At 43.5% G+C, this 21,769-nt stretch overlaps 1 protein-coding gene across 5 annotated transcripts in view; it reads left to right on the forward strand.

Moving 5' to 3' along the window:
• The window catches only part of KLHL29 (kelch like family member 29), a 403,358-nt gene that overhangs the window by 363,687 nt on the left and 17,902 nt on the right, over positions 1 to 21,769 (forward strand). For all 5 annotated transcript variants that reach the window (XM_090136444.1, XM_090136441.1, XM_031595907.2 and 2 more), the window contains 4 exons: positions 4,049 to 4,247; positions 7,318 to 7,500; positions 10,093 to 10,273; positions 18,807 to 19,000. In XM_090136444.1, the coding sequence (XP_089992570.1) occupies positions 4,049 to 4,247; positions 7,318 to 7,500; positions 10,093 to 10,273; positions 18,807 to 19,000 (757 nt within the window). The remainder of the gene's footprint in view (positions 1 to 4,048; positions 4,248 to 7,317; positions 7,501 to 10,092; positions 10,274 to 18,806; positions 19,001 to 21,769) is intronic.

The raw sequence follows: 21,769 nt of genomic DNA on the forward strand, positions 1-21,769 counted from the left end.
ACTTTCTGAGGGTACACTCGATCCCATCAAAACCCTGTCACCATCTGGATCCCACCCCCAAATGTTTAGGTAATTAAGGAAAAATAAGATGATCTCTAAAATTTTTCTCTCCCTTTTTTTATGAAACACATTTGTGATTTCAGTCTGGTTAAAGACCCTGCGTTCAGTTCAGCTCCTGAAATTGCTATCAGTACAATAGGCGCCTTGAGGTTGGCCATACAGCATCTCTCCAAAGTCACTGCTCTACCATGTTCCATGTGACTTTCCAAAAAGCCTTTGCTCCTGTGGTAGAGGCGCCCTAGCCTATGCAGGATTGCCCTGGCCATAAAAGGACCACAGAGAAATCCAGCTTCATCACTACTCAGCACTGCATTTATGGACTAGATATTCTGCAAAACCTGAGCAGCTTCCTTGATCCAATGTGAGATACGCCGAGGTTTAAAACAGCTGAAAAGCCATGCCATGAAAGTGCTCAGAATCTTCCCTAGCATTTTATACAACATATTCATTAGGTTCTTGCATAATTATATCTCTTTACATAGGACCTGAGGTGTTGGCACAGGCTGCCCACAGATGTGGTGGAGTCACTGTCCCTGGAGGTGTGCAGGAGCCATGGAGATGTGGCACTGAGGGACGTGGTCAGTGGGCATGGTGGGGTTGGATTGATGGCTAGGCTAGATGCTGTTAGTGGTCTTTTCCAGCCTTAATGATTAGATGGTCTCTGTGGTGTGCAAGGCAGGTTGTAGACCATTCATAAGTGACTCCCAACAAAGATCTGAGAACAATTTCAGTTTGTCCAGCAAGCCCGTATGAGAAGAAAATATCCTCAGGGTTACAAGCAGGCACAAATTGCAGCTCCAGGGAGTGCAGGTTGTTGTCTGCAGAATGTGGCAAAGTGCACTGTGCAGGTTTTCTGCTGTTGTAATGAAAAACAGCAATATCAGAAGCTACCATAGGCATTCCATAGCTGTATAAGGAGCAACGGAAAGACAAAAATGGAGAGCAAATAACAGATGGTAAGAAGGTTGAAATGCGTTACAGTGCTTATTCTAGTCTTAAATGAAAAGGATAATAGTAGCAGGATATTTAATACAATCATAGCTGACAGAGCTAGGAAGCCTTGTGAGGGAGAATCCAAAAGAAAAAGGCTGCTGATTGCCTAAATCACTTGAATGTTCTTAAATCAGTGAGGCTAAATGAAATTCACCCTTGACTATAGTGCTTAAAAGAGCTGGTGCAAAAAGCCATTGGTGTATAAAAGCCTCTCCTGTCTTTTAAAGACAACGCGATGGTACGTACTCTTCAAATCCCTTGGTAAAAAACACTGTTATTATGTGTACCCTTAATGCCTTTGGGGATGAGCCTGAATGGTGGTTGCGTGTGGCCGTGCATGCACACACACATATACAGAGCTTTTCCTGGCTGGTTGTGCAGGGGGGAGAGTAAGAGTGAAAAGTGACATGGGTTTTGATATGTAGCATTAACTTTCAAGCTGATGAAAGGGAGCAACATGTTCTAATTATTATTCCCCTTCAAAATAAGCCACAGACAAAGGAGGAGAGAAAGGGGTGGGGAATGAAAGAGAGAAACAGAATCACATTTTCTCACTTATCTAATTAAAGAAAGGTGGGTGAGCAAGAGGAAGAGCTCACCATGCTAATGCAGCAGTGATGCCCCATTTATTGTGGGCAACTTGGGGGCAAGGGACTCGTCCAGGAATCGCCCAGCCCTGCTCTCGTCCAGATATACGAATTTAAACCAACCTCTGGGACATCCTGGTGCCTTTTGGACCCCTCATCCTAATTCAGTGCACATGTATGCCTGTGCTTTATCCTTCTTCGTGGTACAGCTGCTCCTTGTACAGCCCTGCTCTCACACGTGCTGCAGCGCCAAGGGAAGTTGCTTGCTCTGCTACGGGTGTATATATTTCACAACTTTATTTAAACTGCCCTTTAGCAGCTCTTTCTGCTTCCTAAGCAGGCTGTGATGGGGATTAACCTCCCCGCCGGGGCTTGTCTGGCTCATCCCTGTATACTTGCTATCCGCATTATTCCTGTGTCCCGATTCCACATTCCGTCTTGGCTCCCTTGTAAGGTTAAACGCCCCCAACCTTCTTAAAAAAAAACACTTCCTGAAATCAGAGCTTTGCCACCCACTGCCATATGTCCACTGCTCCCTCTCCTACAAGCTACTGCTTAAGGGCATTACAGTATCTGCAGCCAAGTGCCTGACATTTGTCACTCTGGGGAAGGGGAGCAGCCAGTTCACCGCCTAAGAAAGTTCTATAGACATGGATTTCAGCAAGGGAAAAGAGAGGAGGCTCTTTTTTCCTGGTTCAGGGGCTGATGGAGTGATCCCAGGCCTTACTCAGCCCCGGCTATGTGGTCCTGTGCCGTTCTGGAGGTACGGCATGGGGCCACACGGTCACCAGTCACTGGGGATTTGTTTCAGAAGAGAAGCACTGTCATTTTCCCTTGGCTTTTGCATCACTTCTCTGGCACTGAACAGCAGCAGGGTAGCTAGACCTAAACCCGTTGTGCCCTAGGTAAAATTGCTGTTCTCATTCAGCCTGTGACCCTGGTTGTCTTCCCGCTGCCACGTCCCTGCTGGTTTGGGTAGGGTTCAGCTCACTGCAGGTGGTAAAGTGCTGGCTCTAATTGAGCTTGTACCAGGCTGACGTGGCTCTCAGGCAGAAAAACAGTGTGAATTCATTGCCACTGGAAGGAAAAATCCTATTTTCTTCCCAAATGAAACATGCTTTTTCCATTTGAGTTGGGAAAGGGGAAGCCCTGGAAGCAATCCCAGTCATTGCTGTGTCCTCACCTGCCTGGCCAGCCCTAAGGAGGAGCCCATTAGCTGGCTGCAGCTCTCCTATCTCCCAGTGACCCTTCCCTGTCCCTGCTCCTGCTGTGACTTGGCTCTCGTGCATGAGGGCCAGTCCTGCTGCTTAAAAACCTGCCAGAGCCAAGGAGCTTCTGGAAGAGCAGAGGCATGTACAGGCCAGCAGATGCTGCCAGTGCCCAGCGTGTCTCAGGCCTATGGGCCTGAGGAATATTTGTTTGCATCCTGACCTCAGTCCCATGTGGGGTCTTTGGAGGCCACAATTTTTATGCCTATCTATTACAAGAGATTATCTTTTCTTGCTGTGCACCCTTTGCTTGCCTCCTGTTTGTGTGGATTTCTTCTCAAGGACCACATTTTCCCATTCAGCTTCTCACTGTATTCCGTGACGCATTATGGTAGAAACACATATATAAAAACACGTATATAAAAAGAATAATCTGGGTTTGGGCTCTTGGTTTTTTGACGGCAGTTTTCTCTCGTGGGGGTTTGTTCTCCTTTAAGCCATGTTCAGTGACAGACAGCTTCATTTGCTCAGATGTCCTTTGCCCTCCAAGGTTTAATGTATTTATTTAGAAGATGCAACTTACTGTCAGTATTTGTATAGCACCCTCTGGAGTCCGACTTCTCCAAAATCTAGAAGTACATGATTTGTTTTCCCAACAAATAAACCTTATTAATTAAAAGATGGTGTTATTCATTGACTTGCATAGTGGTAGTTAAAACCCACACTATTCGCCAGCTTTCGTTTCACATCCACAATGCCAGAATAGTCTTTTCTGTTGGTTTTTTTTTCTCTTTTTTTTTTTATTTGTGCTGTAACGATCACTCCTGCATTTCAAGGTTAATTCAGAAAGCTCACTGCATGTCTCCAGTGCATAAGGTGTTACATTCAGCATGTGTTCAGAATGAGCTTTTATTCTGAAAGCCCTTCGTACAGCTGTACAACACGAGTTACCACCTTTTGAGGACTGTTTTCATTCCCTCTGGGACCAAATCCAGCCCTGATAACAGAGCATCAGAGGCTGCGTCACTTCTGTCCTACCTGAGCACCAAGTAGCAGTGCAAAATCCGTATCCCCAGGACAGCTCCAAGGGTAACATGTCTGCAGGTTGGCTGACGAGGGACAGTTTGCACAGACGGAGGCGGAGATGCCGAGCAGCTGAACAAAGGCTGCAGTGCGTTGTTGTTTTCTCCCCCTTTGCAGTACGCCGCGGAGCTGCTGGCGGTGGTGCGTCTCCCCTTCATCCATCCCAGCTATCTGCTAAACGTTGTTGACAATGAGGAGCTGATAAAGTCTTCGGAGGCCTGCCGGGATCTGGTGAACGAAGCCAAGCGTTATCACATGCTGCCGCACGCCCGGCAGGAGATGCAGACGCCGAGGACCCGGCCCAGGCTCTCTGCAGGTAAAACAAAACTTCCTTCGGCAGCACCAGCTTGCACCCGGGTACAGCCAGGCCATGCCCAGGGCTGGGGCACAGACCTTGGCTCCTTCCCTTCGCTCGCTTTCCAGCATGAACTTGGCAAAATGTTAAGCCCTGTTTGCAATTCCGCTTTGCTCTAGCATGTAAGAGGGTGGTGATGCACTGGAACAGGTTGCCCAAGGAGGTTGTGGATGCCCCATCCCTGCAGGCAGTCAAGGCCAGGCTGGATGTGGCTCTGGGCAGCCTGGTCTGCTGGTTGGTGACCCTGCACATAGCAGGGAGGTTGAAACTAGATGATCATTGTGGTCCTTTTCAACACAGGCCATTCCATGTAGCAGCCTCTCCCAGTGGCCCAAGATTAGGAATTTAGTTACATTCTTGAAACTGAATTTAAAAGGGAGCAGTAGGGAAATCAACTTTTTACATGGGTAGATTGTGATCGGACAAAGGGAAGGGTTTCAAACTAAAAGAGGGAGATTGAGATTAAATGTCAGGGAGAGATTTTTCATTGAGAGGACACTGCCGCCCAGAGAGCTGGGGGTGCTTCATCCCTGGAGGTGCTCAAGGCTGTGGATGGGCCCTGGGCAGCCTGAGCTGATGCCTGATGTAGTGGTTGGCAACCCAGCCCATGGCAGGGGGTTGGGACTGGATGATATTTGAGGTCCCCTCTACCCTAAGTGGAATTACAAGCTTTGGCAGAGACAGTGAGGCTCAATGTGATGTTCTGTCACTGTCCTGTCATCAAACCCTCTGTGCCTCAGTTTCTCTGGCTGCAGGAAGAGATGAGTAATAACATTTGCTTCTTTGCCATTCAACTTCTTGCAAGGAGCAGCTGATTAATATTCATAATACAGCCTCACTTTCACAGCCCTATGTAAATGTATTCTTGCAGTACCAGTTCAGGCAATTCTGCCTCCAAAACAAATGGATACACAGGATAAATTCCCTTTTAAAAAACCCTTTTCAAAATCCCTTTAAAAAATCTAGGGAAAATTATAGGGCTTCAAAAAGTTTTTCATTTGAGGAATGCACTAATTTTCTTTTTTGGAAAAATACACATTTAAAAAAAAAAAAAAAGTACCCGATGTGGCAGCACTGTGTCACAGTTAGTGTTAGAAATATCCAAGGGATGGGACACCTCCCCTGCAAGGACAGACTGAGAAAGCTGGGGCTGTTCAGCTTGAAGAAGAGAACGCTGTGGGGAGACCTAAGAGCAGCCTGTCAGTATCTGAAGGGTGGCTGCAGGAAGGAAGGGGTTGCTTTGATAGGACAGGGGGTAATGGCATTGAGATGGCATATCAAACCGCATCATTTGCTGCTTCTGGAGGCTCTCATCAAGGCACCTTTCAGAAGGATGAAGTGTAGAGGACTTTCAATAACAATCTACCCTAAAAAGTCTTTCACTGAAGACGACTAATGGTGTGATGTTTGAAGGGATTTTTGAAAAGTGCTTATTTTATGTATATAAAATTGTAGGTGTAATATGAACCATTTCCAGAAGCTTGTTGATGAGGGAAAAGTGATTCTCGCAGAGTAAGAGAGGGTGATTATAGTTTTTTAGGTCAGAGCCTAATTATATAGAATCGTGTTATTTTGCATATCAACGGCATTCACGTCGGCACAAAGGATCTCTAAACATCCTTTGTGGACTCGCTGCAGCATGCCACATGCCCTCTCGAGGTCATTGATTATAATCAAGTTATGTTGTGCTCAGGTGATTAGCTTTTCTGGTATGTTGCAAAAATAATGATCTCTTGTTACTGAAAAATATTTATTTAAAACTCTACCGCACTTTCGCTTAATAACTTGTAAGAGAGTAACCTTGTTTGAATGACAAAAATATATATATTTTAAAGAGCTAATGAAAAACAGCGATAATCCATTCCTCTGAAGCATTGCTCAGTGCTGGAGCTCCTGATTTCTCTGGCTGTCAGCTTCACTTCTGGACACCTGGACGCACTTGTCTGTGAGCTGGGCACCGTAACAGATCACAGCACAGTTCTGGCCACAAGCAGAGCTCCTGAGGTGGCAGTTCCTTCCAGTTCATGCTCCGGCTTCTGAATCTGCCCTTCCTGGCAACAGATTGCACTGAGCCTTACAATTTTAACACTTGTTGCTTAGCACTAAATCCAAATTATCCCCAGCACTTGGCACTTGGTGGTTAGAGGCAGAAAACATCCCAGAGTTAAACTATGACCCATAGTTGTAATCCACTGCAGTGATGAGTCTGGAGAACCTTGTGGATCAGATTTGATGTACTCCTGGCTGGGAGTCAAGTGGGAGCAAAAAACATAGAGATTTGGCCTGCAAAAATTTTGTCCATTTGCCCCAGCAGAGAACTTGGCTTGCTCTACACCTTGTGTGCTATGGGCCTGGGGAAGCTGTTCAAGCACTGATAAATCTCAGTTAATGACTGTAATGGAGCAGAAGCTCTTTTTCTCGTGTTTCTTAACACTTGGTCCATTAAGACCCCCATTAGAGGCTTGAGGAAGTGTTTCCTGCATATGCAAAACCTGGTTTCTCCAGGAAAAGCAGAAAAAAAGACCCTTGAAAATTATCCAAGCAAGTATATGGAGAAAGAAAGTCAGGATGAAGAAGAGTAGCCATAGGCTAAATCTACTCTGGTAGAACAACCTTCTGTAGGTTCAATCCATGTATACTTTATCTAAATAACAGTCAAACTCCAGTGATATCACAGCCCTTGAGAAAATCCTCATTTCCTTCAGTGGAACAAGTATTTGATACGTGTGGGTCTCTCCCAAAGACGGTTGAAGTCACCGGACATCTTTACATGGGAAGAACTTTTTTACTTCTTTCCCCTTTAGAATGTTGTGCAGATGATGTGCTGCCTTCCCAGTGACCCCCAGCATGCTCACCCCCCACTCTCCCCACAAGTTTCCCATTTTTTCTCACTCTTCCTGCTTTGATTGTGCAAAGACAGATGTATCCACAACATGTTACAGCTGCTCTGATTGCTGAGTGTTTTTTGTCAGCTCCTGCCTAGTAGAGAGTATCACTTTCTTACAGTGCTCTTCTGCTTTTTGAATCCTAGGTGTAGCTGAGGTGATAGTCTTAGTTGGAGGCCGTCAGATGATTGGCATGAACCAACGTGCTTTAACAGCAGTCACTTGCTTGAATCCTCAAAACAACAAGTGGTACCCTTTGGCCAGCCTGCCCTTCTATGATCGGGAGTTCTTCAGCGTGGTCAGCGCTGGAGACAACATTTATCTTTCAGGTGAGCAGCAAAGACCTGGGGCTGGGAGGAAAGCTTCCTCCTTACAACACAGACAGAACAAGCGAAGAAGGATGCGTTGCTCCTGGGGGATAAAATGAAAAAAGACAAGTGAGAGAGGGGCTGGGAAAGGGGATTTCCATGCTTTTATCATTCTCCATTTCTTCGCCACGCTAGCGTTCTCTCGAAGCAGTGAAGAGCAATATTTTGCTGTCGCAACGTCAAGAAAATAGGCCTGACAACCATCAGGCATGCAAAGAGGTTCCACTGCCATAGTAACACAATTTAAAATATTGGCTGTAGTTGAGTCTAAATGGTGGGTTATGGAATTTGAGACAGACAGGCTGAACTGCTGAATATGTGACCTACACTTACAGTATTTGCTTACAGGGGCATTCATTTCTTGTACTTGTTGTTGAAACCTCTCTTTTGACAGTAGTCACTAGCCCTATAATCTTCTTAGTTTCAATGAAACTGAGACCACGCTCCTTAAAAGGCTTTAACTCCCAAAGTAGCTGTCTGCTCTGTGCCTGTAGCATTGCAGTGTCTGGTTATTTGCAGTCTTGTGGTACCTCTGCTTGGCTGGAGGGCGAAAAGCAATTGCTAGCAGGCTAGAGCTTGCTCTGATGGCAGCAGTGTGGAGGTTTGGGGATGAAGGAAGGAGCCTGGGCAGGGAGATGCAGGTGTGTGGGATCTGAAGACAGAGATGCACCAGGCAGTAGCAATAAGAGGTTACAGCTGTTGCCTTTCCCTTCTGGTGTAACCTCACTACATCTGCAGTAAATCGTTGCCTGTGGTGTTAAATTCCATTAATACTGCATAGAGGCCCTAAGGACTGATTGGAAATTATTTGTTTGGCATTTTCTGCCCATGTTCTTTTTTGGTGCCAGAGCGAAAGCCTTCTATGGAGGCTTTTGACTTGTAGTTATTCTTAGCTGGAGCACTTTCTAATATGTAAAGATATTTTAGATTGTGCCTTACCTGCTGGCAAAAGCCATCGAGTCCTGAATTCAAAGCTCATTTCAGCTCTTTCCCTTGAATTTGGATGAATAAGTTGGTGGTATTCAATGGATAAAATAGGAGAGCTGGAAGTTCTTCATGGCTGGAAACCCAGCACAGTGTCAATGGATATTTTGCTTTGCTCAAAGTTACAAGACATAGGAAAAAGGGAAGGGAAACCAATAGAAATGGGAATGAATTCCTGCAAGCTCAAAGTACTGGACTCTGCAGTGCATATTATAGGTTTTGAGAGTGAAATAGCAAGGAGAAAGCCTGGGTTTGTCATTAAACCACAGAACTGAGAGACTTGTTTCTTTCCCTGGCTCCACCGCAGACTCCTAGTGTGGTCTCAGATAAATCACTTCGCCTGCTTGTTCTCCAAAATGGGGATAGTGAGGCATGAAATAAGTAGCTCCATTGGGAGCTACTGTAAGAAGTTTAAAAATTGCCATACATTGTATATATATATATATATATATACATACAGAAAGCCAACCATATCCTGGACTGCATCTAAAGAAGTGTGTGAGACCCCACCTACAGTGCTGTGTTCATCACAGGAAGGACGTGGAGCTGTTGGAGTGGGGCCAGAGGAGGTCCATAAGGATGTTCAGAGGACTGGAGCCCCTCTGCTGTGTAGACAGGTTGAGAGAGTTGGGGTTGTTCAGCCTAGAGAAGAGAAGGCTCTACAGATATATCGTGGCATTCCAGTGCCTAAGGGGCCTACAGAAAAGACAGGGAGAAACTCTTTATCAGGCAGTGCAGTGAAAGGGTAAGGGATAATGGCTTTCAACTAAAAGAAAGTTAGATTAGATTAGAGATAAGGAAGAAACTCTTCACTATGTGGACGATGAGGCCCTGGCACAGGCTGTCCAGAGAAGCTGTGGATGCCCCATCCCCAGAGGCCTTCAAGGGCAGGTTGGGTGGCAGCTCTGCCCAGGGCAGAGGGTTGGAACTAAATGGTCTTTAAAGTTCCTTTCAACTCAAACCATTCTATAATCCTGTGATTTCACTTGAGCATCTTAAGCTGATTTCAAGGAACAGTACAGCTGGTTCTTCTGTTTATCAGCAAATGAAAATAAATAAGAATTTTGTCCTTGAAAATCAGGCATTAAGCCTACAGTGCAAGCACTGAATCTGTTCTGCCCGTGTATACATTGCTTTGATCACTGTATGAAGCATTTAGATTTCATTCTGGACTGTGTCTTGCATCCCAGATAGGCTGTGCCTCGTAACACCTTCTTGCAAGTGTTGCAGTAATTTAATAGCCTGGAAGTTATTTATGAACATTGGAAAGGGTCTATCCCCTTACGTACTTGTCCCTTGAAATCTGACATCTTGATTTCTTCATGTCATCTAATGAAAAAAAAAAAAAAAAAAAAAAAAAGCCTTTGGGACGCATGAATAAATGACACAGATATGCATCATCGGAACAGATGCTCGGTATTGAGGGTGATTTATTTTAATTAGTCAAATGTCATTTGAAGAGTTTTTACTTTGTAACTGGCTTTGATTGCTGTGTGCCAAGCTGCTCCCGTTCCAGGAGCTCATGTACTTCTCCCCTTTTTCTTCCCCTCACCCACACGTTGGTGCCAGGCGGCATGGAGTCGGGTGTCACACTGGCTGACGTCTGGTGTTACATGTCCTTACTCGATAACTGGAACCTCGTGTCCCGAATGACAGTCCCCAGGTGTCGACACAACAGTCTGGTGTACGACGGGAAGATTTATACCATCGGAGGGGTCGGCGTGGCAGGCAACGTTGACCATGTGGAAAGGTAAAAAAAAAAGAAAGAAAAGTGGCGGTTTGCTGGCGCTTTGACTTCTTGCTGTGCTAGAGGATGCTTTTCCTTTTAAAGGACACGTCGAATGTGTCGTATGCGTTAAAATAAGCTTTCATAACCGCTAAGAAAGGAGGAAAATATGCAGGATTAGATTTCTTTTACAGCTTCAGTGGAGACCATTGTTTCGAAACCAAAGACGAGAGCTGCCAGATTGTTTGTTGGTTTGCTCAGGGGAGGGAAGAGAGGAATTAAGCTCCTCTGGACACTTCACACAGATTATACAGTGAACTCGATAGACTAATAAATGTCCTCTGGATTTGGTACTGATGGAAGTCTTAGCAGACCTCAAAAACCCTTTTTTAATTAAGAAAAGCAACAGCAAAGTAAATTTCACATCTGCACCCACCTGGTAAAGCATTTCAGCTCTGACTTGGCTGGAAGGAAGGCCCTGGCTTTGGTGCTCTTGGCCTGGAGCTGGGACCTGCTAAGCTTAGAGTAAAACAAGCAGTAAATGGAAACAGGTTTGAATTCCTGGCTGAGAGAGGCTGGATAAAGATGATACAGAGTGGAGGCTTCTCTTTTCAAGAAGTATTCAGATATTTCCTACTCTCACATGAGGCTTAAAAAAAGGAAGGAACAGAAGCGCAGAAGAATGATTTTACAGAGTGGAGTTCCAAAACTAATATCGTGTCAACCACAGCACTCAATAAAAGCGTAATAACTTCTGTGCATATCAATGTTCTCATTAAAAAATAGAAGCCACTGAATACTGAAATGCAGTTTAAGAATATTGCACTCCAAAAAGATCCATACATCCCTAGCCTTACCCAGATACATAAAAGTGCACTGTGACAATAGATGGGTGATAACATTTTTGTGAAAGGTTTTCTCTTACTGAATCTGGCAGCCAAAAATATGAGCTTTCTGTTTTTCAGTCAGTTTTAAGTGCTTCATTTGAATACTTCTTCAGCAGTATTTTGAGGCAGGCAGTTCCTGGTACAAGTTGCCTTAACAGAGAATCCAAAAAGGGGTATGCAAAAAAAAAAGAGTATTTTTCAAAACAGTAGAATAAAAGGTGCTCTCTATCTATTATTTCTGTGTTTGGAGGTTGCAATATTTATATTCCATTTATACAGAGGTTGAGGGTTTTGTGTTCGGGTTTTTTTTTTTTAGTATATATTACAAATGCTGGATACCAAAGCCTATCCAGAAAGAAGCTTTGACATGTTTCAATGGCAAGCTCTTGGGAAATTAGGAAATGTCCAAAAGTTTCCTTCTTTATATCTTTATATCTATTTTTTGGTACAATCGTATGATTACTTTATTTTTATGTATTTATTTATTTATTTGCCAAAGGATTTCTGTAGTTCAGTGCTTGAGACAGGCCAGTTTGTGGAATTATTGAAGGCTGCAGAAGGAAAACATCTCTGTAAGACGCTGGCTGCAGGTCTGGAAATTGTAGAGGATGAGGCAAGCAGACAGAGAGCAGATGGTACCTGTCTTATGCATGGCCAGGAAGGTCTGTCTGGTGCTGAGTGATCAACGTTCACATATGCCCTTAGTTTTGTGTTTCTCAGTCTTCACAGTTTCAACGCTATTTTATCAAGGAGAGAAGGATGTGACAAAATAGCCACTGGAAAGGATGTGTGCTGAGGGACAAGGTCTGCAGGTAACATTCCCTCCCAACCCAGGCATCGGCAGCTGACTTTGGTGATGCTCTCAGCACGCCAGGGAAATGCAGGCAGCAAAGAATGAATAATAAATAACAAATAATAGCAGTGAATGCAACACGTGAGTGTTGCTTCACTCTGCTCTGAGTTTAAGGTGGGCACTGCCCTTGGGAATTGCTTTGAAGAAAATCTCACTGTTTTATGCAGATTTTTTTTTTTTATTTCTGAAGGCATTTGTCTTGTAATGTAAGTTGGGAAATCTTTAGCTGAGAGAAGTGTTGTCTTGAACGTGGGAAAAATCAAGCTCAGGAGAGATAAACAGTCTTCCACTCCGTCTCTTGATACAGACAACATCTAAATAATGCTACCACAGAGAGATGTCTTGATAAATGCCCTTCATTAAAGTCTTCCTTTTCATTTTTCCCAGAGTCTCATTTCTTTCTCTGCTCTAATTCTCATGGCCTCACTTTAGCAAAGCATCCATAGTGTTGGCCAGCTGAATGCACCCCAGATGGAGCAGAGTTGCCCCCTCTCTTTCCCTATCACCGCTGTTACCCAAGCCCTTGCCACAAATGACATTGTACTCTGCAATGTCACACTCAGGCCCTTGGCATACCCAGCACAGCTCAGTGTGAGCAGCCCTGCTAGCTTGCACTTGTAACCACCCCACCAAGAGACTTTTATGTAGGAAAGTAGTAGATTTCCTCCCTATCATTTCAGTGCACGCTGTCTCTACCACAATAAGGATGTCTTGTCATGGGGATTTGCTAAGCCTGTGGTTATAATTAATCTGCTATTGTCTATAAAGTGACTTGTGAAATGCAGCCATGGAAAAAGTACAACATGGCCTCTTTTGGGTTATGCCAAGAAATGAGAGAGCTTTTTGGATGTTTCCTTTCTTATTCTTCGTACGACAGTGGGGAATTACAGAAGCAAACAAGCCATTGCTGAAGCCCTGTGTTTTGAAAAGGATGTTTCAGGGGTCTGCTGTAGAAATGCAGGTGAGAAAAAGATAACCTTCATGGCTGTACTGAGCAAACTCATGCCTTTTCAGACAAAAGCAGTCCCCTTTTGGACCAGACAACCAATTTTTTTGAGCATTCAGTAATTGAAGAATGGGAATCACTGTATTCATCTTTGCCAGCAGTGACGCCATCTGAATTTGGGGTTGGTACTTTCAAAAAACAAAACAAAGCATTGAAATACAGAACATCATCACTGTAATTGCTCAGTTGTCTGTTGCTGTATGCTCAGTTCATACTCACCTCTTGACTTTGCCCTCTCTTTTTTCCCCCGAGTGAGAGCTACAAGAAGCTGGCCTTCTCCCTCGTATTTCTGTGTGGGCTGAATATTCCTCTCTGACTGTTGTGCTGGGATTTTGGATGGGACACTTAGATTTTTGAGTAGTCCAACGTGGAGCCAGGAGTTGAACTTAATGATCCTGATGGGTCCCTTCTAGCATAGAATATTCTGTGTTCCTGTTCCATCACTCTGGAGGGGAACCTCTCTGTCATTCCAGCAGGTCTTCCAAAAGCATTGTATTAAAATGACAATAAAGTGACGTGATCACATGCTCCAAGTTATGTGATGGAAAAAAAACCACATTTACCTTTGCAGCTTTTGTCCCTCAGTGTTGAATTTCAAGGCCACACCCCTCCTTTTAATTGTTTTTCATCCCAAATGGGGCATCATCGTCCTGTTATCCACCCCAGTAGAGCTGTGGAGATTTAGCCAGGCCTGTTGAACGATACAGACTGTGCCACCAGTGAGAAGAGCAACACACTGGACATCCTCTGGGCCATTTACCCCCTCCTTTCATGCACATACATCTTATCTTTACCAGCAACATTTTGCTTTCTCCTTACTCCTCCAGCTGAAGTGTGACGTGCCTAGCTCAGGCCAGATTTCAGTGTGTTTTCAGTGGCATTGTGGAGGGCACATTTCTGGTTCACAGTGACTTACCCCGACTTCACCAGTTAGCAGCCCGTTCATATGGAGTCTGTGGAGTTTCTTGCTACAGCTGATCTCTGAAGATGGCAAAATATTTCCTCCCAGTTTCCTTCTTGTTCTCCACCTGTTTTATTTTCTGGGAATTTTTGGAATATTTCATCCTAAATGGTTAAAATATTACCAGGATACTTTTATTCCACTTTATACGTAAAACTGTATGTGCCATTACCTGATGGCACTGAATTAGAAAGCATTAAAGCAAGTAGGGACCATCGAACTCCTAATGATTTATGGCATCAACTCCTGAGCTCGTCTGTCTGTACTCTCACTTGTGTCATTGATGCTGAAGGGTGTAGCCTCAACAAGGAACGCTGGTGCCACTTAAATCAGTGGGTGCCTTCCCATCAGCTTCAACATAGGTAAGATTTTTTACCCTTTATCGATCTGTAAAGAAGCAGTAAAGTTCTACATTACAGGACTATCATAAAACAGACAGGTAGGAATCTTCTACTACTCATCTTAAAACAGTATGCATCTGCCAGACTGGCTGAGTTATAAACCCATTCTTGTGAATATACATGGATATACATTCGGGGAGAGTTATGTTTTTGGAACGGCTGTTTAGGAAAATAACGGCGTGAGCGCAGTTCTCAATCAAACCCTGTGGCAAATTTCTGTGTGACAGGGAGCGAGTCATTAGGTATCAGGCTAGAGAGTATTACACTTTCTGTCTCCTTCTGAGATATGACTTGAGTTGGGAGGCGGAGAAATGAAGTGGATCCACGAAGTAGGATTTTAGATAATGGATGGGCCTTGTAATATATGCAATTTGAGAGGCGAGAAGACTGCTTATGCTGACAAGACAATGTATGTGACTAAAAGTGTGGAAATGTGGGTGCTTTGTGGTTATTATCTGTTTGAAGGACAGAAGAAGATGAATCCCCTTGACCTGACAGCACTTTTACAATAGGGTTGTCTAAAACTGGGAGATTACTTCAGCTGGCAGTGTATGCTTGGAAGACAGTCTAAAAAATTCAATGTAAAAAATAAGCCTTATAAGCTTTATAAACTGCTTCAGAACCCACTGTTTTATTGATGTCTTAAGAAAATTAAATATATAGCCTTGTGCAAGAATACTTTCTTAAGCTCCTCAGGACAGTCAAAAGAATATAAAAAAGGCAGAAAATAGTAAACCATTAGTATGGTTTTAAACAACATGTGAATCATCTGAAGAGCAGATCAATATGACACTGCGCAGCTTCATTTTGAATAGCAGCTTTCCTGCAAACAGAATTAAATAATGTATAAGAAACTGGAGAGTGCGTGTCTGTAAGCTGCTGACCATGATGCAAGGATTTTATAAGGAATAAATGAAGATACTGTTTAACCTAGGAGAGAAATTAAGAGACTCTTGGGGGAAAAGGTACTGTTTTCAGATACTGAAGAGATCAAAAGTCAACTAAGTGAGGAATTGTGTGGATTGAAGTGAAGGGCTTTTCTGCTGTTAGCATCAAGGCCATAGGGGAAGAAGAAGAGAGGAGGTGCTAAACCAAAGGAGTGAAGCACAAGGAGGATCCAAGATGAAACTCTGAGCTTGGAGACTTTGGAAAAGTAGCAAGGTTATTTCTGAGTGTGTTTTCCTCACACCTGGGCTGCATTTTTTGCTGGGTTCAGATCATTTGCCGTATCAAGGGTGTATAAATAAAACATAAAGCAGAGCATAGCGCCTGCACAAGGGTCAAGTGAGAGAACACTGTCCATAGCATGCAGGGACTGCAAAACCGGGAGTCCATAACACGAAGGGAAATGTCCTTGAAGTTTCAAGTTCAGCAATTCGGATGGGCTTTGTAGGCCCTTAGCCAAGGACAGGGATGGACACATTGAGACTACAGGGAGCATTGGAGGAGAAGGAAGAAAAACTTTGGCATGGCTCAAAGCCAGCTCACATTAAGTCTCCATTTATGTCTTCAAACAGGGAATCAAATGCAAAGCTTGACTAATGGAAAGAGATCAAAGTGATTATTTTTTAAATCAGTTCTTCCCTCCCTGCTGGCCTTTGAGCAGCATTCAAGGAGCCAAAGAGCCTCACCAGCCCCAGTGACGGCAACACTGGAGGCGGAACAGAGAATGGAAGGGGCAGAGGGCAGAGAGGCAAAGTGTTTGAAGTTGTTTCCAGTTCTTACAAAGGTTATGAATATTAAACTTTATTCATTTTTAAACCAATTTAGTTAATCCAGTACTAATCCCTGTGTAAACACATTGAGAGTTGATTTGAAAGATAGAAATCTGGCTTGTGGTGGAAGACTTAAAGAGCTCGCACTACTTAGCTTGTCCTGTAGAAGTTGAAGAGGTGACTTTATTATCTTCTGCAACTCCGTACATGAAAGAGAGAGTTTTGATAGCAGGCATTTTTATAATCTAACAGAAAAAAAAAAAAAAAAATGTGGGTGGGAGAGGAAGCAAAACAGGCTAGAAATCAGGTCTGCAGTTTTGCCAGGAGGTCATGAACCAGAGAAATCCAGTGGATGTAAGGTCTTGGTGAGCAGACTGAAATTAGGTACCAGGAAGCCATGAAGGCACTTCCTTCTCTTATTCAACAGCAGAAGTAAGTCTGGCACTTAAGGGGATTGTTTCACTGAGCAGCCTGTGTAAAACCCAGGTTGGGTGGTGGTGTTGGCTGGATGAGAATCGTCTTCCACCTGCTTTATGGTTCACTGACTTTTGAAACCAAAGGGCATTCAAGATGAGCATTGTGTTAAGCCGTCCCACTTGCACCTGTGTCCCAGGGACTTGCAGCCTTTGGCTTTCAGCAGATGAAGTGAAACCAGTCAATTTTGATTCCGGGTGGCTGTTAAAAGAGAAGACAGAAAGATGAATTCTGTCACTGTAGAGCGTAACCGGTGAAAGTGGGTGAAAAATGGGATGTAGGAGGCCTGAGGTCCCCATAATGAGAAGGAACTGTTGTTTTTGCAGTTTGAATCTTCTGCCAGTATTGCTGTAGACATGAGCCTCAACCACATCCAACCTCAATTTGAAGGATATATATATATATATTCAATCCACCAGCAAATTTGAAGGATATATATATATATATTCATTTGTCTAAAAATGTATTGGAATGGTCAAAAAGTCATTAACAGTAACGTGCCTGTCTTGAAAACAGTGTTCTGCCAAATTTCTAACCAATTTAATCAATTTCTTCACCAGTTTTAATACATAAAAGCACACCAAAAAAATTTTTTTTGAATTACCAAACCCAAAATACTGCAGTAGATGAGTTGACAAAGTGTAGCCAAAAATCAGTGTATGAAACTCTTCATATAGGTGACATTCTGCCAATTTTGCTTTGGGCAGATGCAAGAGATGCAGCACGCAGTGCTTTCCCTGGAAGAGCTGTTTGTGTAGGCAAACATGCATCAGTAGTCTCTGTTTTGGTACCAAGCTTTATGAATCAGCCCAATATAGGTTTGTCCTCTTGAACGTTCCCAGCACCATGTTCTTTAATCTCATTATTTTTCTGCCCTTTGATCACTTTGTTGTAGATGAATTTAATTTCTCAGTAACTAATTTAGAGCATTGTAAAATGCAGTTCTCCACGCTCATTATAAGGGACTTTACCCATTTTTTTTCAGTTAAAGTTTGCCTCCCTCTTGCTTTTCCTTCATTTATGAGTATGTTAATTACTTCCAGCGATATTACTTGGAAACTCATTAATGCATTTTCATTAAGTACATTAGCTTATGCTGTTTCCACCAGTTACATCCCTTTTGCCACTCGTACTTTCCCCTACTTTGGACAGTGAGGATTTGAGGGACATAGTGCAAAGGGAGAATTCTCCTGTCACTGAATCATTTTCTAGAGATGGATTTGTGGCTGTGGATTCATTCAATGTTTTCGTATTGCATTTTACCAATATTAAGAACAAAAGCCCTAAATGGGTGATGAGGGCTTCTGTTTTTGCAGCACGCAATTTTGAGTAATCGCTCCTCAGGAAAGTCGTAGTTGACTGAATGTGCCATTACATGAAAATATTGAAGCCTAAGAATCACATTATTTTCCACTGTCTCCAAGACTCGTTTTAGAGCAGCTATTTGGATCCCTGCCACATTATCTTTAAGAAAAAAAAAAATTGACGTCTGTACTTGTGACATTGTCTAAAATGAATCTTTATCCATGGATTATTAACTGCGTATCCCTTATGGTCAATGGCTTAATTAAATCAGATAATGATGACCTTAAAACTAATTTAGCACTTTCATACACGCTCTTTCTGTTTGCTTCATGTCAAATATAGATACGCTGGTAAAATCTTATCCTAGCATTAAGATTTGCAGCATCCTGCAATGAAGCACATGGTTTGCACAATGGAAATTAAATGGAGGCAACTCGCTCTGGCACAAAATGTGCCCCGCTGGTCAGTTAACTGGAGCAAAAAGAGCTATCGTGTCACATTATAGTGCAGGTGAGATCCGTTCCACGAGCTGAACAACTGAAGTATATTAACAGTTGCCTGCCTGCGGTTGCTATTGGATATCACTGCACTGATTTGCAAGAATAATCTCATTGTACAGTCATTAATAGAAATTAATTAGTGGAAGACATCTTAACAAAGATGTCCTGAGTCTCTTTAGCTTGGACTAAAATGAGATTTGAGAGGCATGAACGGAAAATAGAACTAGCTTTCTCTGTGCTTTTATCAATGTTTTAAAAGCTCAGAAAAGGCATTAATTACACTATTTACCAAGTCGTTGAATTTGTATGATGTTAAAAAATACATTTCCACCTCTGCTTTTCTTCAGCTTGTCAAGCTGCCTTTCTGTTTTATTCCAGCCTGCTTTCTCTGCCTGTCTATCCTGCCTTCAACTGACGCTGCACCATTGCAGCTCACTCTGATGTTGTTGTTGTAGGTATGATACTATCACCAACCAGTGGGAGACCATCGCTCCTCTGCCCAAAGCTGTGCACTCAGCTGCTGCTACTGTCTGTGGTGGGAAGATCTATGTCTTCGGTGGGGTGAACGAAGCCGGCCGAGCTGCGGGGGTCTTGCAGTCCTACATCCCTCAGACTAATTCCTGGAGTTTTATAGAGTCTCCAATGATTGGTAAGGGAATCGTGTTGTCAGAGTAAACCCGTATTATGACAGAAATCTCTGTGCTTCAGGTATTTTAATGCCTTTGCAGAAAGCGAATGGGTTGTGGGGAGGGGGATGTGTTTGTAGCAGATTGGCAGGAATGCATGCATTTTATACCAGAGAGGCAATTATCTGAATCTTCAGTGAAGGCAATTGTCACTCATTAATAGAGCTAGTTATCAGCTAGAAGTGATGAGTTCAAAGTAGAGGAGTAAGGAAAGCAGTTATTAGGTATGGACAACTAGTAATTTTAGACCCAAAAAACTGTGAAGTGTAGTGAAACTTTATGCTAGCATCGTGTGTTGCTCCATGCTTTAAAAAGCACTGCTCACTTACTGGATTATTACTCATGTGCTTGTTAAAATGCTTCCTGTCCTATAGCAAGGTGGTCATTCTTAACTGGGGTATAGCAGTGGTATCGAAAACCATACAGGCTCCAGAGTCTGAATTCTCCAAGACATGTAGATTATTAAAACTGTGTTTATTAGTATGTGATGCCCCAGAGCTCTCTGAACATTTTACAGGATAGAGCCAGATGCTCTATGTTACAGAAAAAGGGCAAGATGAGAGGCCAAATTTTCCACTACACCAGCCAACTTCAGATGTGCAAATTTCCAAAATGATAGTAGTGCTTAAAAGATTGCAGTTTATTTGCTTTCTGTGCACCCTAAGAGCTGAGGCTGCTTTTGGAAGCAAGGTTTAGCATTCAGCCTCACAAGGACATTCCTGCAGGTAACAGCCTTCAGGAGCACGTGGTCTATGCTGGATGGATGGCTATGGGCAGCTTTCCATCTGGATGTGCTCAAACTCTCAAAGAAGCAGCACTTACGCAGTCATTGCAGAGAAGCTGCTTGGAGGTGGCTTGCTTTTGTGTCCCAAACCTCTTAGTCATGCTGAAACGTCATAGAATCATTAAGGTTGGGAAAGACTTCCAAGATCATCTTAGAACCATCGACCTACCATCAGTACAGCCCACTAAGCCATGTCCATAAGTACCGTGTCGACCCTTTCCTTAACACCTCCAGGGATGGTGACTCCACCACCTCCCTGGGCGGCCTGTTCCAACACCCGACCGTTCCTTCTGAGAAGAAATTCTTCCTAATATCCAATCCAAACCTCCCCTGATGCAACTTGAGGCCGTTCCCTCTTGTCCTGTCATCACGACAAATAACAAGTCATGGTTTGAGCGTTCAGCCTGGTAGACCAAGTATGAGTAGGAAGTAATAAATGACACATATACAGTTATGAGGCATTCAGGCCACCTAGACACATTCAGAAAGCTAAAACAAGCTTGTTGCTATCATTATGCCTGTCTTCTCAGTGTTTCCTAGTAAAAGGAATCACGAGGCATTGGTGTGGCCACAGCTGGAGCCTCCCCCGCGAAGGCAGCACTGCTCTCCAGCTCCCTTGCTGCTGTTTGTGTCCAGCCTAACATAACATGACATGCATATGATGCAGCATGAAGCGCCCAGCAGGAGGGCGTTAACCAGCAAAAGTCGTGTTGATGTAATACAGCAGTGCAAACAAACCTATTTCCTGGCTTTTTCCATCACAAAGCTACAGCTGCCACTGTTCATTTAATCCACTGACTGACAGTATGAGGTTTTCCAGTTCTCAGAGCGTACTGCAGAAATGAATGCATTATGCAAAGAAGCGTTCCTTTTCCTTACCAAGATAGTACAAGTGCCAGCCACAGAGCTAAGCAATCATTCCCTGGACTCATTATACTGTCTAGCAGGCATCAACACCACGCGTGCTTGGAAAAATCATCCAAATCATCCAGAGGTGGGTTTGTCACCAATTGATATAGCGGATGCGCATTATCATTTCCTAACAAAAATACACAAAAGTGAAGTTAAAAGACAATGCTTCTCTTTTCTTGGCGTAAATAAAGTTAATTAGTTAAGTTGAAGGCTTAAAATATGTGATGAAATGTGGAGTTGCTGTGTGTCTCTGTTGGGAAATGCGTAATGCCAGATTATTTGCAAATAAAGTAAAACGTGGGGGAAGTGGAGACCCAGTGGAGAATATCCAGAAAAGTGAGCTGATGTGATTCTTCTTCTTCTCTAAAAATGCTTTGGGAATATTGGAATTTTTATTCCACCAGCTCTACAAGAAGCAGAGTATCACCTGTGCTTGCAGGGTATCCCCAAAGAGCTGAACGATACTCCATGATACTCCATGTGCAGTGCAGGCAACCTTTACTTAAAAGAAAGAGGGAGTAGGAGGCTTGGAGTACTTTTTACAAAATGGAGATGAGGTGAACTGTGATAGGAAGATTGCTGGCGTGCTCTCGAGAGCCTCAAAGCCTTTTTGTGCATGTTTGTGAATTCTTAAGGTGTCCCCCTGGGCTAAATAACCTGAGACATCTGACAGTGAGTTGTGTGGTTTAAGATCACTCCAGAGATCGGCGAAACCTCTTTGACTTCAAATGGTTTAACAGGTTATTTAAAAACACCTCAAGCACGCTCAAATATGCATCAGTAGATGCAGGTGTTGAAAGTTCCTGAGGTCTCTGGAGATCTTTAGGCTGGTGCTACCTGCTCAAGTCACTGTGGTATTTTGCAAATGTCAGTGAGCTGAATGCAGCATGGCACGTGATTGAACCCAACACCCAAGGCAGTGCTGGCATCAACCAGCCAGTGGTTCCCACCAACCAGTGGCAAGGGAAAGGGTCATTTTATGATAATATTAATAGAGGTGAAGCAGGCTGGATACTGAAATCTTGCCTGTTCAGAG

This window comes from Phasianus colchicus, chromosome 2, assembly GCF_987193195.1.
Source record: "Phasianus colchicus chromosome 2, bPhaCol1.hap1.1, whole genome shotgun sequence".
NCBI lineage: Eukaryota > Metazoa > Chordata > Aves > Galliformes > Phasianidae > Phasianus > Phasianus colchicus.